We start from the raw sequence: 17,832 nt of genomic DNA on the forward strand, positions 1-17,832 counted from the left end.
TCACTAACCTCGCTGACACCATCCCCTTCCCACACCCGCCCCCTGCGTCCCTCCCAGCCTTGCCAACAGGTCCCCCTCCGCCCTACTCACAGTGCTCATTGGCCACCCCGGGCATGCCCTGTCTCCATAAATATGAGGTTCCTGAGCCTGGGAGCTTGGGGAGGCACAGCGAGATACATCAGACTCGGCGGCATCCCTTCTATCCTCCGTGACACCCTGTGGCTTCAGACCTTAGGAGTCAAATTTGCAGACCCACAGAAGACTCCCCACAGAGCTAACAACCCCGGCCGCCTGCGCCCTAAGCCGCTGCACCTTGCAGCATCCCTGGGCATCTGTCTCTTCGTAGTCCCTCCTGAAACTCCACCACACCCGCGAGTTCTGTTTGCCTCTCTTCCCCAAACCGCCAAGACTTCAGAAGCCAGCAACATTTCCAAAACACCTTACCCCCTTCCAAACCCGACTACTACCCCTCAAGTCGCCGGCAACTATGAGCTGCCCCATTGACAAAAGTCGCTCCCTGATCGCTTTCCTGCGCGGACTGCGTGACTTCCGACAGCCCCCCAGGCCAGTGACATCTAAGGCGGGTGCTTCCCGAGAGCCAAAAAATGTGCCCCTCTGCCCGCTAGTGACAGGTGGAAATACTCGGGACGCCAGCTTCCTGCCTGGACCCACCAACTGGCCACTGCTAGGCAGTCTCCTGGAGATTTTTTGGAAAGGTGGCCTGAAGAAACAGCATGACACTCTGGTAAATAGTTTGTCACTCCCCTGTTCCCTATTCCTCCCCTTAAGGGTGACGGGGTGAGGGGTGGGGAGCTCAGGTGACCCGACGCAGCGCAAGGCAGAAGCGCGGGGCACCAAAGGATGCGCGCTGATGGCCTTCGGCCCGCCCCGCTGCAGGCTGAGTACCACAAGAAGTACGGCCAGATTTTCCGGATGAAGCTGGGCTCCTTCGACTCGGTGCACCTGGGCTCGCCGAGCCTGCTGGAAGCTCTGTACCGCACTGAGAGCGCGCATCCCCAGCGACTGGAGATCAAACCCTGGAAAGCCTATCGTGACCACCGCAACGAGGCCTACGGGTTGCTGATCCTGTGAGACCCCTCTACCGGGTGGAGGCGGCGGGAGGCTGGGAGCGCGAGGCTGTAGGGGAACGAAGTAGTTAGAGTTCCTTAGGACTTTTCCAGTGCAGAGCGAATACAGAAGACCCTGCACTACTCAGAGCCAGTGCAATCCTGAAAATGTGGTGTAGAGTGGGCTCCCCCAAAAGCCATACAGTGAGGGATTGCACACATGCCTACCTCCCCAACAGGACACACCAAAGGCGCCAAGCCCCTTTTTATTTGGGCTTCACATTCCTGCTCTCATTTTCAGCAAGATTTAATCCTAACGTCAAGCCAAATCCTTTAACGTGGATTTGACCCTTTCTTGCGTGCTTATAATGTATTTCTGGTCCCTTTCATCCCGCGTTCCTTCTCTGATCCCACTCCCACTGTGATTCTCTCTCATCCCAAACAACTCCCTCCCGTATGTCCATGTCGGGTTTTTTTGTTTTTTGTTTTTTGTTTTTTGTTTTGTTTTGTTTTGTTTTGTTTTTTGTATTTGTGAGTCCCTGAGGCTGTCGGGGTGGGGTGGGGGAGCGGAGGAGCGGTTATTTAGAGCACAGGCAACTTGCCAGAGCCCACAGCACTAAAGAAAAATGACTACCCCAGCAACTGCCCAGGGAGCAGAGGACCGCTGTGAGCCTCTCTCTGGTCCGTGATGGACAGCCCCCAATACTCCGTGACTGCTAAGATGCCTAGGAATTGTCCTGGAGAGCTCAGCCAATCGCTGCGCAACTGCCTGCCTGGCGCTCTAAACACACTCCTTCTCTACAGGGAAGGAAAAGAGTGGCAGAGAGTCCGCAGCGCCTTTCAGAAAAAACTGATGAAGCCGGTGGAGATCATGAAGCTGGACAACAAAGTCAATGAGGTTTGCGCACTGGGGCCAGCTTTCCGTAGACTCTTCGGGAAAGAGAGCAGCAGTTAGTGGGGCTTTGGGTCACAGCTCTAAAGTACAAAGAGAGAGAAGAACCATGCTTCATAAGTGGATCAGGGGCGAGTTGCCATTTCTCTGCGTCCTTCCTTTCACCCTGTCCCCCAAACTCATCCTCCCTTATCTACTCCAAAGCCTTCTAAAGCAACCGATGGAGGCAGCAATTACAAGCCATCCGCCAACTACCAGTGTGATCCGGCTGCGTTATTTTTACTCTGGTCAGCCAGTTTCCCAGTCGTTAGAGCCCCTAGTCTACAATACTGCTAAATGAGATGATGCTTGTAAAAGCCGGAGGCGGCAACATTTGAGAGGTGCTATGCCCTCAGAGCACAGCGGCGAAGAACCTGAGGCGGCAGGGCTGCTTTAGAGACTAGTCTTTTTATGAAATGGCGTGATGTGGCCAGAGATTTCATACTCCATGCTGACAAATGATTCTGAAAAGATTATGGACAATGGGCAGACCTTGCCCTTAAGTGGCACCCGCCTTTAATCCCAGCACTGGGTGGGGGTGGGGCGTGAAGGCAGAGGCAGGTGGATCCCTGTGAGTTCCAGGCCAACCTGGTCTACAAAGTGAGTCTAGACAGCCAAGGCTACACAGAGAAACCCTGTCTTGAAAAAACAAAAAGCAGACAATCAAACAAAAAAGAATGATTTTATACTTTGCTAAAGGACTTTAACAATATTATTTGGTCAACGAGGCCAGGTGGGGGTGGGGGTGGGGGTGGGGTGGGGAGGGGGGAAGGATGGCGCACAGCGGCAGGCTTAAGCATATAGTTTTCCTTTGATTTTGAGTTGGACTTTGACCTAGATGGGGTCTGACAGATAATAAGTGTAACACAGTAATGCAAGGCCCAAGTGCAACATTAGCAAGCAACATAGTTAAGCCTTTTTGTAGGGGGAACAGCTGCAACAGATCCAGCAACTACTGTCATGTGGGGTACACACCAGGGTCACCTCAGGTGGCAATGAGGATAATGTTAATAAGATGGGAAATACATACTGTACATGAAATCTCTCTCTCTCTCTCTCTCTCTCTCTCTCTCTCTCTCTCTCTCTCTCTCTCTCTCTCTCTCCTGGCCTAGAGTTCTCTATGTAGACCAAGCTTGTTTAAACTCAGAGAGATCCACCTGCTTCTGCCTCCCTCCTGCTCAGCTTTCTTTCTTTTTTCTTTCTTTCTTTTTGTTCTCCCACCCCCTCCCCCCTCAGGTTTTCTATTAAGGTAACAAATCCAATGTATTTTTTAAATGTCTTAGACAAGGCAGCTAAACATTCCCGAGTGTTACCTGTCCGTTTTATGACCTCTGACCCCTTCTCTCAGGTATAGCATGGCAGGTGTCAGTTATGTGAGCAAGTGACTTAGCATCTCTAAGCCGCTCTCAGCTATGACATGGAAAATGGGAGGAATGGCCATGCCTCCTGCCCAATGAGGTTGCAGTGCAGATGAGCTAGGATGTTGCCTGAGTCATCTCGGACTCTAGTTCTGGAGACTGGCACCTAGAGGCCTCGTGTGGCTATGGCAAGGCTGCAGACTTACCTACCAAGGGAGCCATATGCAGAGTTTTCATATTTCCTGGCTCCAGATTCCACACACTTCAACACAACAGCTGGTGGGAGGACATGCTTCTGCCCAGATGTGAAAGGGCAGAGAGGAGACGCTGTCATGCCATTTTGTCTGATTCCCCTCACCCCACCCCGTGGTTTATCCACCCAGTCTTCCTAGCAAGGATGTCTTTCTTTCAAAGTATCAGAAGCAGAGCTGGGAAGATGGCTCGGCTGGCAAAGTGCTTGCACTGTAATCATTGGAGACTTAAGTTCAAATCCCAGTACTGAGGAAGTAGAACAGGAGGATGGCTTGAAGCTTATTGGCCGGCTAGGTCAGCCAAATTTCAGAATTCTAGGTTCAATGAGAGACTCTGTCTCAAAATACAGAATGGATAGCAACTGAAGAAGACATCAAATGTCAACTCCTGGCCTCTACATCTGTGCACCTTGATGAATGTATACCCACACCCCCACACACAAACATGAACATCTCTCCTCTCTCTCTCTCTCTCTCTCTCTCTCTCTCTCTCTCTCTCTCTCTCTCTCTCTTTCTCATACACACACACACACACACACACACACACACACACACACATTGTTGCCATTAACATTTCTTTCTTTCTTCTTCTTCTTTTGTTTTGTTTGGTTGTTTGGTTTTTTGGTTTTTCAAGGCAGAGTTTCTCTGTGTAGTCCTGGATGTCCTGGGCTTGCTTTGTAGACCAGGCTGGCCTTGAACTCACAGAGATCTGCCTGCCTCTGCCTCTCAAGTGCTGGGACTAAAGACATAAGGCACCACCGCCCACTGCCAGGAAAATTACTAGGACAAGCCTGAAACTTAAATTTCAGTAGTTTCAAGAAGAGCTTAGGAAGAGCACAGGGCAAACCTGGGGAAGACCATGTGTAATTAGTGACAGTCTCCAACAGTGGAGATGCCCTGTGATGAACCCCCCGAGCTTCACCTTCTCCTTTCCGCTGGTGACATAACAGGGTATCATTCCTGCTGCTTTCTCTTAAGGTATTGGCTGATTTTATGAAGAGAATGGAAGAGCTCTGTGATGAAGAAGGCCGCATCAAAGACTTGTACAGTGAACTGAACAAATGGTCATTTGAAAGTAAGTGGACTTTATTATCTTGTTCACTTAACTTTGCAAGAGACCTGGCAGATAAAATTCAGCTCTGCTTATAGTTTAGTAATGACAGAGTATCACCACCTAGAACAAGGCCATGCAAGTTCATTTTAGTTATGATTTGTACTATAGGTTGTTTATGAAGTCATTCAACAAATGTTTATTAAACAAATACTATGTGCCAGGGACTGTTAGGTACCAGGGATGCACTGAGGAGCAAAATGGATAGCACCTTTGGCCTCACAAAACTATGATTCTAGAGTGGGAAATACAGGTAAGGACATTTGAAGGATTGAGAGAGAGAACAGAAGTGTCAGCCTGGGTAAAAGGACTCCTTTCCACTAAGAAGCCAGTCTTATTGGAAGGTCAGGAAAGGAGGATGTTAGAAAGGCCTCTTTGGATGAGTGTTCCAGACAGTGGAGTCAGGAAGGCAAAGCCCTTGACCCAGGAACAAGTGGAAGCATTCTGTCCTTTTTTCCCCCTTTGCTTTCTTTGAGACAGGATTTCTCTGTGTATCCTTGGCTCTCCTGTACTCACTCTGGCCTTGAACTCACAGAGATCTGCCTGCCTCTGCCTCCCGAGTACTGAGATTAAAGGCGTGTAGTCCATTCTTAGCATGTTGGCTTGAGGCAAAACAACAACAGTGGCTCCTAGCCTTCCTTCTGCACTCCACACAGAGACAAGAGGGAAATGGAGAGAGAAAAGTAGAGTACTGGGCTGCCTTTTCATCAAGAAAGCCAAGAGAGCCCTGAGGAGGTCACTCAGTGGAGACAAAGCTTGCATGCAAGCCCGAGGACCAGGGATCAAAGCTCACACAAAGCTGGACACAGTAACACAAATCTGTAATCCCAGTGCTCCTATGGCAAGCTGGGAGGCAGAGAGAGAGGGAGAAGATCCTGGGAAACTCACAGGCCAGCTAGCCTGGTGTACAAAATCATAATCCACAAGAGACTCTGTCTCAAACAAGGTGGAGGGTAAGGATCAACATCATAGGTTGTCCTTTGACTTCCACATGCTCACTGACACACACACACACACACACACACACACACACACACACACACACACACGGTGGGGGGGGGAGGGAGGAAGGAGGGAGAGAGGGAGATGCCTAAAACATCAAAAGATTGTTAAATGGGTGGATTGGTGTGGTAGCTCATGCTTGTAATTCTAACACTGAGGAGGCTGAAAAAGGAAGATAGACATGAATTTAAGGCTAGCCTGGGCTACACAGCAAAATTCTGTCTCAAAAAACAGGGGAAGGGGAGTGTTCCCTTTGGCCAGAAATGGGTCCCATAGGCAATGCCGCTGTCCTGGGACCTCTGCATTGTTACCAAGGTTTTCAATCCATCCTGATTTCTTGCTTGTGAACTGCTGCTCCTCTGATGCTCTGAATAAAACTGGAGTCATCTTAGGGAAGAACCATTACATGTGCCAATGGTAAACTTGAGAAAGGAGCTGTTTGTGTACAAAGCACAGGTGCATTTGTAAAATGGTTAAAAACAAAACAAAACAAAAAAACCAAACCCCTGTGGCATGAGTTTGCAATGTGCTCCCAAAATAATGCGCACAACTGGGAAGGTGACACTGCCATGCTGAATTCACCTCTGCACATTGTCTTCAGAGCATTCAGACGTACAAATGGGTGAGACATGCTGTGATCCTGGTGCAGTTGGTCGATGCTAAAAAGCCCAAAACCGTGATCTCATAAGTAAACGTTCACAGAGAGGGAGGGCCACTTAGCTATGAAGCCTAGGTGTTCACGAACAGGAAAGCTTTGTGCTAGTTTTACTGTACTTTTTGTGAATGGTCACTTCGTATGCAATCTAACCATTCATGACTATGCCTTTCCAGGATTCTACCATGACCACTTACAGCCTCTAAGTTTAGTAGACCATTAGGGAACTGCTTTCATTCAGTGATCTAAGTTTTCCTTGAAGGGAAACAGTAACACCTTGTAACTTGTGCGTGTTGCTGTGAAAATAAGTAATAGATACTGTTTTAAAGTCAATGGTCACGACAGCCCAGAGCTGGGCCACATGCTCTTGGTGGTACCCAAGCCAGACATTGGGGGATAAAAAGGTTATTGCAAGGTTAAACAGTATGATTTCAGAAAATATGAGACAGCCATGAAAGTTAACAGGCATGGAAGGTATTTTTGTTTAGAACAGGTGAGGGGTTTTCCAAATAACCACATAATAGGCCTGGTAAAGAACAGGCCAGGCTCTCAGGGACATTAGTAATACATCACAGTCATGTAGGGCAATGTCATCATTCTTAGGCGATTAATGCAGATGCAAAGCATTATGAGACCTAAACATTATCTCAGGTGCTGCTGCCCACACCGACCCCTACATACCCTTACATGGACACACACTCAAGGAGAAAGTAATTAAAGCAGCCTGTTCAGTTACTACATCTAGTTAAGGGGGCATGGGTATTATATAATTTAAATTCTCTCTGTGTAAAAAATTTAAAGACTAAGAAATCTTATTTGAAAATAGGCCAGGCATGGTGGCACACACCTTTAATCCTAACACTCAGGAGGCAGAGGCAGGAGGCCAGCCTGGTCTACAAAAAGTGAGTCTAGGACAGGCAGGGCTACACAGAGAAACCCTGCCTCAAAAACAAAAACAAAAACAAAAACAAAAACAAAAACAAAATCACACACACACCAAAAAAAAAACAAGAAAAAGAAAATAGGTTGATCCTAAACAACATTACTAAATGGAAAAGAGAACAGAGAGACATTTATCCTGTGCTAGCCCCACTGCCTGGTGGGTACTGGGAACCTAGTCCATAGCTTGGCCCTCCCAGCTCTTCTTCTCAGGGTGGTTTTCTGTGTGTTGTCTTTGGCAGCAGGAAACAATGATCACTCCGACAGCAAGGCCGAGCCAAAGCAGGGCAGATCTCTGACCTGGTGGTTCCTCTGTCCTCACCTCCCTGTGATAGAACAGACATCGTGTCTCTCACCAGGAGGTTCCAAAGTCATGACTTCTGGTGAGAGAAGAGCGGGCCCCTGCCCTCCTCTCTCACTCTTTGAGTTTGTGCTTTCTTCCAAGAGCACAGTCTCATGAGACATGGAACCCGGCTTTAGTAGCCGGCTAATCATAGGCTCCCACACCGCTGTGGCTGACTAACGGTATTTTCCACGACAGGCATCTGCCTTGTGTTATATGAGAAAAGATTTGGGCTCCTTCAGGAGGAAGCAAGCGAGGAAGCCCTGACCTTCATCACCGCCATCAAAACGGTAAGCAGCCCCTGTGGGACGGCACATCCTTACAGCTAGAATTCAGACTAGCAGGGGCTGTCCCCATGTCTCCCAAGGAGTGTTCACACTTACTTAATACTTAACTTATTTGCTTTGACATCTATACTTCAATATATGTGGGCACCAATCACAAAGAAACCTGCCAAGTCTGTTTATCAGTTTAGGCCAAGTTACTCTACCACGAAATTATCTTAAATGCACTTAGGATATCTTGATTAGTGGTCAGTTGCTTAAAAGATTCTCTTAAAGTTTCTGAATGTTTCAGAAATTTATAGTTTTGAATGGTTGACGTAATCTGAGAAACTATACACACGGTGGGATTGATTTGGGATTAACTACGGTTGTGTGACGTAAGAAACGGGGTGAATAGGCAAATTATGCTTTTCCAGTTCTCTTCTTTCTTTATAATTAGATCATTAAAAACTGGGGCTGGTGGTAGAGGTTTGCCATACCGCCTGCTTGGACAAGGTGCTGAGGCAAGATAATTGCAAGTTTTAAGCTGGTTTGGACTACAAAGTGAGTGCAAGGGCAGGCTAGAAAAGTTAACGATACATACGTTGTCTCAAAATAAAACAGAAAGGAAGAAGATACTGAATAGCTCAGTATTGGACATCTTTTTAGCAACCAGGAGGCCCTGGGTTTGATCCCCAGTACAACCAAATGTGTGTGTGTGTGTGTGTGTGTGTGTGTGTGTGTGTGTGTGTGTGTGTGTGTTATGAAGTCATGAGACCTATACCTTCGTATTAAACACAGAGCACAAAGCCATCTCTGAGATGAGAGAGATGGTGGGCCTTTTTTAAAAATATATTTTATGAATTTATTCATATTACATCTCAATTGTTATCCCATCCCTTGGAGCTGGTGGTCCTTTGAATTCTACCCTTTGGAGATGCAGGAGTAGTCTGGCTAAGGCTCCTCCACCTCTAAGAAGAATGCTGCCTTAGAGAGAAGAATGTAGGGTCTGAGCTCCTGTGGTTTTTTGTGTGTTTTTTTTTAACAGATGATGAGCACATTTGGGAAGATGATGGTCACCCCTGTGGAGCTGCACAAGACCCTCAACACCAAAGTGTGGCAGGCGCACACACTGGCCTGGGACACCATTTTCAAGTCAGGTGAGAGGGCCACCCTTCCACTACCCACTATGATCCCTGATTCCAAACCAAGACTTAGAAGATGCCCAGTGCATCCTGAGACGCCCATCCATGTTGGCCTTGACCAATCCTTGCCAGCACAGCGAGAACACTCACTAGTTACCCATCTTATCTAGCAAATTGTCCGTGTCCCTGTAGAGGCTCAGTGCTGCAAGATTTTCTCGAGTTATTCTCCTCATCCGAATTTTCAGGCTCTTCTTCCTTTCTCTCCGCTGTCACAGTCAAGCCTTGCATCGACAACCGCTTGGAGAAATACTCCCAGCGGCCTTGTGCAGATTTCCTTTGTGACATTTATCAGAACAATCACCTTTCCAAAAAAGAACTGTATGCTGTTGTCACGGAGCTCCAGCTGGCTGCGGTGGAGACGGTGAGCATGGACTGGGTGGACTGGAGCGGACTGGGGACTCGCGTGGCTAAATAGTCAGTTGGACCATTTGGTTTCTGTGATGAGTTCTTGTAGCCACTAGGATTGTTCTCTCCGCCAGAATTAGCAGAGCAACAACAGCCTCCAAAACCTGTAGTAAAGAATCCCATAGTGAGCACCAGGGGAAACGCAAAGCACGCAAAGCGCAAAGCATGGTGGGGCGGGGCGGGGCGGGCCAGGCACTTACTGCAATGACACGAGTTCCAATGATAAAGTACTGAGTAGGCTCAGGCCAGTGCCATGGCAGATATCAGAGCTGGTACAGGAATTTGGAAACAGTCAGGTGCCCATGCTCTGGCAAGACAATTTAAGTTTTTCAAGCTTAAGGGCTGGAGAGGGGGGGGGATGGGGAAGGAGGGAGGGAGGGAGGGAAGGAGAGAAAGGGAGAAAGAGAAGGAGGAAGAGCTCAGTTGGTGAAGTACTATCTGTGTACCCATGAGGACATGAGTTAAAAAAAAATAAAAAAGCCAGGTATGATGGCTCACATGTGTGATTCCAGGGCGGAAGAAGTGGAGACAGGAAGATCCCTGGGGCCAACCAGACTAACTAATACAAAGAGAGACCCTGCCTCAAAAACTGAGGTGGAGAGTGGTTGAGGAAGAAGATGTCTGCTGTTATCCTCCAGATTCTACCACATGCACATGTACCCTGACATATGAGCGCACACATACACACACACACACACACACACACACACACACACACACACACACATTCACTCACACAAGCATCTTTTAAGTCATTATCCAGACTTCCCCCAATTTGACTCCCTGTGGCTGACTTTTTGTCTTATTTATTTTAAAATAAGGTAAAATAAAAATCAAAATACAGTCATCTGGGCCAATAATAAGTACATTTGCTGCTTAAAAGTGCAAGCAAGGTGAGCTTGGGACAGCTTGGTTTTTATTTGAAAGCAACAACTAGTGTGCAATACACCAGCTGATTCTCTCAGCGGATTCTCCACACAGCCACACCCTGCACACAAACACCCACACACCAAGGTTCTGGTGAGGTCCATCAACTTCCAGTCAGGTCTTAAGCTGTCACGAGTGTGACACAAACTCAGACTCCTCAAAGCCCAACATTCCATACACCCACCTTAACTTTTCCAGGTGGAAACCCTCCCACCCTCCTGGTTGACCACTTTGCATTTTCCCCTGTCGTGGTGCTTCCTGCAGGAGAAAAGATAGGGTTCCTTCCCTTCTCCCACTCACTCCAGAAGACTGGCAAAAGCCCCAGATGATCCGAGCTCACTTCCAGGCGAGTAGCAAGCTTTTCACAGAGGGACAAAGGCAGCACCTCGGCCTCTGTTTTCTGTTTTCTTAAGTGTAGACTCTGTGAAAGCTGTGGCTTCATTTTGTCTACTGCTTCATTCCGAGAACACAGAAGAGCACATGGCATCTGCGAGGTGGTCAACGAATGCTTACTGAGCGAATGAGAGAAGTGGAAACAATAGAGCAACTACTGTGTGCCTGGCTCTTAAACGGCCACTAGGAAGGAGAGACAAGATCTTATTCCTCATAGAACTTAGATGCCAGCAGGGAGGGGAGACAGCAGACATGCACACACACACACAGACATATCACCATTTCAGGTAGTGGTATGCACCATGAAGAAACATTTTAAGCAGCTGGGCAGTGGTGCCTCATGCCTTTAATCCCAGCTCTCGATAGGCAGAGGCAGGTGGATCTCTGTGAGTTCAAGGCCAGCCTAGTCTACAGAGTAAGTCCAGGACAGCAAAGGCTACAAAAAGAACCCTGTCTCAAAAGAGAGAGAAAGAAAGAAAGAAAGAAAGAAAGAAAGAAAGAAAGAAAGAGAGAGAGAGAAAGAAAGAAAGAAGAAACATTTTAAGCAAGGAATAAGCTGGCCCATTTAATGCTTTGACAAGTAGACTACAGCTGGTGGGTAGAGAGTGAACTTAGAAAGTAGCTTTGAGAATCCAGTTAAGGAGATGCCCCCCCCCCGCACCCCCTCCATGCCAGCCGAGGTCATGCCAGGACATCCTGGGCCCTTGAGGTCTCCTAACTCACTTCCCCTGAAATTAAGCTTGCCAGTTTTCCTTAGGGGCTCAGACAGAGTACCCTGGCTGGTGAAAGCTGCAGTTGCCCAGTCTCATGTAGCACTGTTTGGCCCTTGTGGTGAGGCGTTCCCTGATATGGTTACACACCTGATCCATTTCTTTCTCAGTCCTGTTTATTCTGAAGGTCACCTTGGGTGGACCAGAGAGATTTGACTGCCTCTGATTTGGAGGCCACGCCCTCTTCCTGTTCTGTAATAACGGTCTCGTCCATGGTTTATTTCAGCTGAGGCCACTGGCACTCTGACGTGAAAAAGCCCACCTGGGAGGGATGTTTGCCCAAAATAATAAACAGCAGCTGGCTCTGACCTGTCTTACCCTTTGCTCAGGCGTGTGAGTGGGCACTGGCACTTAAGTCACAGGGCCTTGGTCTCTGCAGAAGGAGACTGTGACCGCTGGCCGCGTTTCAGAGACTATTCGTCTTAAATTAGTTTAAGAGCAGTTACATTCATCTGGCTCACGCTGGTGGTGGCTTTTGCTCCTCATTGCCTTCAGAAAAGATGCAAAAGATGCCCTTAAAAGGCCAAGACCCATCATCACTGGCTTCTTGGCATACTCAATCTGATGTTAGAATATATTTCCACCCCCATCCTTTTTTGGCAAGATGTATTCTCCTGTGAAGGCATTTTGCATGCGGTGAAACCCCCTGTTAACGCCTTTTCACATCCATGGTTAATTTAGAGCGTGGCCAAAAGAATGTTCATTAAATTCCAGAAAGGCAACATCTTACACGTTTAATTTCAGTGGGAACGCATCTTTAGAAAACTTCTCGTTATTGTCATCAGAGCTTTTCTGTTCTCTCTTTCCTGGGTTTTACATCAAGTTTTGCCTATTAAACAAGTCCTAGTTCCATTTTTATTTTGAGGCCAGTATACAGTCACATTTAGGCCTGAGGGTCGGAAATAGAGAAAGCATCTTTGCATCTTGCTATGGTTTCCCCCTAGTGGTGGCATCTCAAGTAGCAGTAAAATATACCACAACCCAGAAAGGAGTCCAGGCAGTCCCCAGACTTACTTTCCCCTCCCTTACCAGCTGTACTCGCATTTGTTTGTGCTCAACCAGTTACATCCAAGTGTGGTTTAGACGTGACCTTTTGCTTGCCTGGTGGAGGCTTGTGGCTAGTTATGAAGACGCTCTCATCCGTGGCTTGTTGCCTTTCAGACGGCCAACAGCTTAATGTGGATTCTCTACAATCTGTCCCGGAGTCCCCAAGTGCAGCAGAGACTCCTTCAGGAAATCCAGAGTGTGTGGCCCAAGAACCAGGCACCACGGGCGGAAGATTTGAGGAAGATGCCTTACTTAAAGGCCTGTCTAAAAGAATCCATGAGGTAAGGACACACCTCTGAGCCAATACAGGAGAAAGGGTTCTCCTTTGCCCTGGCAATACATTACATCACTAAAAAGGGGTTCTCTCAGAGACGTAACAATGATGCCTCAGGATGGTCCCTCTGGCTGATTATACACATCTACTAGAGAGGAGGACCTTAGGGTGTTGTGGGGTTATATCATTCACTTTACAAACATTGTGGGCCAGTCCCACTATGCCTTAGAAAGTGAGTTTCCTCCTCTTTAAAGCAACAGCAGCCTGCCTCCGATTGATGCTGTCAATAGTAAGGGGTCAGCTGTGATTATAGCATTGGGGATGAAGGACAAACAAAAGGACACGGAGGCTTGCATCTTAGAGAACTCTTTCTGGAAAGTAATCCTCCCATCTTCAGAAGGAAACAGTGCTGTCTTTGTGGGGAGCAGACAGCAGCAGAGGAGGAGAAAAGCCAGGCCTTAGGCGGAAGCATGAGATGCATACAGATTGAATGGGACAGAGTAACCGATGAGCCACTAGTTAGCCTTACGGGGAAAACCAGCCTGATGAGCCACTAGCCAGCCTTTTATAAGGGATTTAATTAACATGATAAGAAACAAGAGACATGCATGTTGAGAAGATGGGATTTCCTAAAAGCAAAACACAAAGCTTACTTAGCTCTTTGAGGATTTCATACAATGTGTTTTGGTCACATCCACACTCCCCTCTCCCAAGTCCGCCCAGATCCATCCCTCTCCTCAGTCACCCATTCTGTGTTGACCTTCCCCCCCCCCATCAAGTCTAATTTGTGTTGCCCATCTAGTCTTGAGTGTGGAGGGAGTAATTCATCTATCAGGGCCTACACCCCTAAACCCAACCAAGGGAAAATTGACTCTCTCTCTCCCCCAGGAGCTGTCAGGTGCAATAGCTCCGCATGGAAATGGAGAGGGTTTCTTCTTGCCCTGACTGTGAACTTTGACAGCACTTCTGTTTCTCACTCTGTCTGTATTTGCAGTGCTGTGTCAGACAGAGCGCGGTCTGTGGCCACCTTCACAATTCTAATTTTGATTTTTTTTTTCCAGGCTTACCCCAAGTGTGCCATTTACAACTCGGACCCTTGATAAACCAACGGTTCTGGGTGAATACGCTTTACCCAAAGGAGTAAGTAGAAAGTGTGTGTCTGTTTGGTAGCAAAATTTGGAAAGATGCCACTTTCCAAGTGTTTATTGCATCTGCCTGAATCTTTTTACTGGGAAAGCATTTGTTCTGGAGACGCATAGAAGACAGAGCATAGCTGGCATGCTGCTAAGCACAGAACGATGGCGGCTCCTGAGGTGAAAAACATGGGCGCCCTGTGGCCCTTATGTGTGTGGTCTGGAGTGAGTCACAGGGAATCTGTGAGCGTTGTCTTGCTCAACAGAAAAAAAAAAATGGGGAGAGAAGAGCTGGTTGTGAAAATGGAGCACAAGAGTGTAGAGTTCTAGGGCTGACCGAGGGGTTCAGTGGGTCAGAGCACTAGCTGCACAAGCAAGGGGACCTGGGTTTGGCTCTCAACAGATGTGGCTGTTTGTGTCAGCATTGGTGGGGGGGGGGAAGGGAGGGTCAGATAGAGGAGAACCAGCGGTCCTTGCTGGCTGCCATGCTAAATCCAGGTTCTGTGAGAGATCCTGTCTCCAGGGAATCAGGCAGAGAGCGATAGAGAACGCCAGATGTCCCCCTACATGCACACCACACATGTCACACTCCCTTAACGTAGGCCAAGCAGTCAATCATCACTATTGTATTTCTGTGAGGTTTTTTTTTTTTTTTTTTTTCTTCTGATTTCCTAAAATACCATCTCTTTTCTCTGTGTTCTTAGACGGTGTTAATGCTAAACACCCAAGTGCTGGGTTCCAGTGAAGACAATTTTGAGGATTCCAATCAGTTTAGACCTGAGCGCTGGCTTCAGAAGGAGAAGAAGATCAATCCCTTTGCACACCTCCCATTTGGCCTTGGGAAGAGGATGTGCATCGGGCGCCGCCTGGCTGAGTTACAGCTCCACTTGGCTCTTTGCTGGGTAAAAGTCTTATTCGGGTTCCTACGTCCACACTCTGGGCTGTTTCACAGAGTAGAGGGAGAGAGGGTTAACTCTGCTCTTGACTCAATGTGTGTTACAGATCATCCAAAAGTATAACGTTGTAGCTACAGACAAGGAGCCTGTGGAGATGCTGCATCTCGGCATCTTGGTACCCAGCCGGGAGCTGCCCATCGCATTCTGTCCACGGTAGGATGCTGAGGTGAGAGTCTGTGTCCCCCTGTTGCCCTCAGGAGCCTTAGCTGACCAGGGCTGGGCCAAATTTGGAAGTATTTAAACTCAACTTCTTTCTTTCTTTTTCTTTCTTTCTTTCTTTCCTTCCTTCCTTCCTTCCTTCCCTTCTTCCTCCCTCCATGCCTCCCCCACCCTTATTTTTCTTTTTTCTTTCCTTTTCTTTGAGAGGTTTTATTTGGAATGTGTGTATATATGTGCAACAAGAGTATGGGTACCTACAGAAATTAGAAAAGAGCATCAGATCCCTGCATATAGAGTTACAGGCAACTGGCAACTGTGAGCTGCCTAAATGACATGGGTCTTAGCAACCAAACTCAGGTCCTAAGCAAGTGCTCTTAACCATGGAGCTATGTCTCTAGCCCCAGCAAATTTCTCTTTTTTAAAATATTTGAATCGTTTTCTTTCTTTCTGCTTAAGCCCAGGTATGTCACTCAAGCCCCAAACTAAGAATGTACTTCTGCATTAAAACATGAGCTTTGTAAGACTGGCTGGTTTCTCCTACTGCACATTACAATGAACCCAAAACCATTGATCTCACTAAAAAGTAGGATGGTGAAGCTTTATAGTCTGATGTGGAAGGTGACATCTCCAGCCTGTGGCTCAACGGTCACGTGTTTGCCCTTGAAGCCAGCTCTCTCGCTTGTCTTCCCAACAATGTGGTCAGGCTTTGCTTAGGGTCAAGTCAGAGTCCAGAGGTGGGTAGAATGAGTATTTAGACGAACACACAGTTACTGTAGAAGCTTCAGAATGAGGGCCCAAGAAGTACAGATATTGCTCGCTAGTGTCTGAAGTGACAGAAAACATGTCAGGTCCTGAGAGGCCACCCGGATTGGGCTGGTGGAAGCGTTGCTCATTACAAGCCCCAGGCATCAGCAGGGCCACAGTGAGCATTTCACTCAGGAAACTACACTTTTCACAGATGCCCAGGATAATTTTAGCCTTTTGTTTTCTAATGACTGACATAGCCTTATTCTAATGACAGATGATGGGTGTCTACTTGATTTTCCAGGGTGTTTTTTTTTTCCCCACCAAGATCAAGAGCAGCAATCTTTCCCTTTCTGCAAGAATTCTGATTATGGCTTCCATATTCCTACATAGCGAACCTCAAGGACCAGGGCATGGGACAACGTGCAGAGCATGACACACCTTGCCTTCTATAGAACTATTCTAGAAGCTATTGTCTAAACAATAATGTTTACTAGACCACCACTCAGGGAAATATATGGACTCTGGGAATGCCAGGCGCCACCCTCTAGCCCTCACTGCTGGTTTACATCAGCCAATCAGAGCCCTCCTCCTTCTGTGCACCTGCTCAAGAGCCTGCTGTCACTCCATCTTCCATGATATCACCAGGAGGCTGATGGTCAGCCGCTGTAGTTTCTGCTGTCAAACCCAAAGAAACACTTTTAATTCCCATTTAGACTTCATGAAGAAAGACCTACTATGGCTTAATTGTCTGGGGATCTGAGTGGGGCTGGCAAACCATTTATTATAACTCTGTTTCATTCAGTATTTGAGGAAATGACAGCTATAAACAGAGTTAAACATTAGGTAAAAGATGTCATAAAGCTATTCTCCCTGTGTTCAAGGGGAAAACATTGTTGGAAATTACAGACTGACTGTCTATTTTAAGTGCCTAGTCTACAAAGCTACACAGAGAAACCCTGGATCAAAAAGCAAAAAAGAAGGAGGAGGAGGAGGAGGAGGAGGAGGAGGAGGAGGAGGAGGAGGAGGAAGAAGAAGAAGAAGAAGAAGAAGAAGAAGAAGAAGAAGAAGTTCTATAGTGAAGCCAGCTCCTTGCTTATGAATGCTCGTTCATACAGAGGACTCTGTAATTTTTTACTTTGTTGTACTTTTCTCTGTGGTATTAGAGTGTGGATGGAAGAATCAACAGTTTCTAAGCTGTGTGTGTGTTGGCACATGTGTGCGGATGTGTATGCATGTGTGACTGCCAGCTCTGAGGGTACTTTGCTTCCGTCAAGGTTTACATAAAAACTTAGGATACTCAATTTAGGGTCTGCAGTGCAGGACTGTGTCCTGAAATTTAGTCACAGCGTAAAGGTACGCATTGCAACTTTAACATTAGGGTTTTCTGTGCCTTGATTTCTTTATCTATTCAAAGTGATGATGGTGACATATGTGTACTTAGAGACTACCTATGCAACACATGTAATGTGACTTAGACCCTGTGGGAAAACATGATTTCATAAGCACAAAACACAAGATACAGTGTTATGCACTATTCACAAAATTTTAAAATGTTTACATATGACTTGCGCATCTTCTAACCAGTACTTTTTTCTATAGACAATTGCTGTTTACTTTTGTATATTTGATACAGATTTCCCTTTTAGATTATGGTTCTAGAATATTTCTGAAATATACATTCATATGTATATTTGAATGAATGTATGTGTATGGTTAACACATGCTTTTTCTATCTTATGAAATTATTTTTAGAGTTATAAATCCAGAGATTAAAGATGCAGTTCCATGCTAAGAGTGTTTGTCTAGTCTATGTGGGGCCCTGGGTTCAATCCCCAGTACTGTCATGAAATAAAGAATAAAATAAATAATTACACCTGTATTGTCAGATTTCATTTT

General features: G+C 46.8%; 1 protein-coding gene across 2 annotated transcripts; it reads left to right on the top strand.

The window, feature by feature from the left end:
* Window positions 1-163: 163 nt before the first annotated feature.
* Window positions 164-17,809, top strand: CYP24A1 (cytochrome P450 family 24 subfamily A member 1). Of its 2 annotated transcripts, none has more exons than XM_084776526.1 (12): window positions 164-745; window positions 898-1,088; window positions 1,872-1,965; window positions 4,586-4,682; window positions 7,856-7,947; window positions 8,969-9,080; window positions 9,341-9,486; window positions 12,782-12,948; window positions 14,003-14,081; window positions 14,779-14,976; window positions 15,077-15,196; window positions 16,238-17,809. In XM_084776526.1, the coding sequence occupies exons 1-11, from the start codon at window positions 488-490 to the stop codon at window positions 15,185-15,187; spliced, it is 1,545 nt and encodes a 514-aa protein (XP_084632652.1). In that variant the 5' UTR covers window positions 164-487; the 3' UTR covers window positions 15,188-15,196; window positions 16,238-17,809. The 2 variants fall into 2 exon arrangements, with proteins under 2 accessions (XP_084632652.1, XP_084632653.1); XM_084776527.1 differs by having other exon boundaries at window positions 16,327-17,809.
* Window positions 17,810-17,832: the final 23 nt, after the last annotated feature.

The sequence above is a fragment of the Acomys minous genome (genome assembly GCF_964271855.1).
Source record: "Acomys minous genome assembly, chromosome: 3".
Lineage (NCBI taxonomy): Eukaryota > Metazoa > Chordata > Mammalia > Rodentia > Muridae > Acomys > Acomys minous.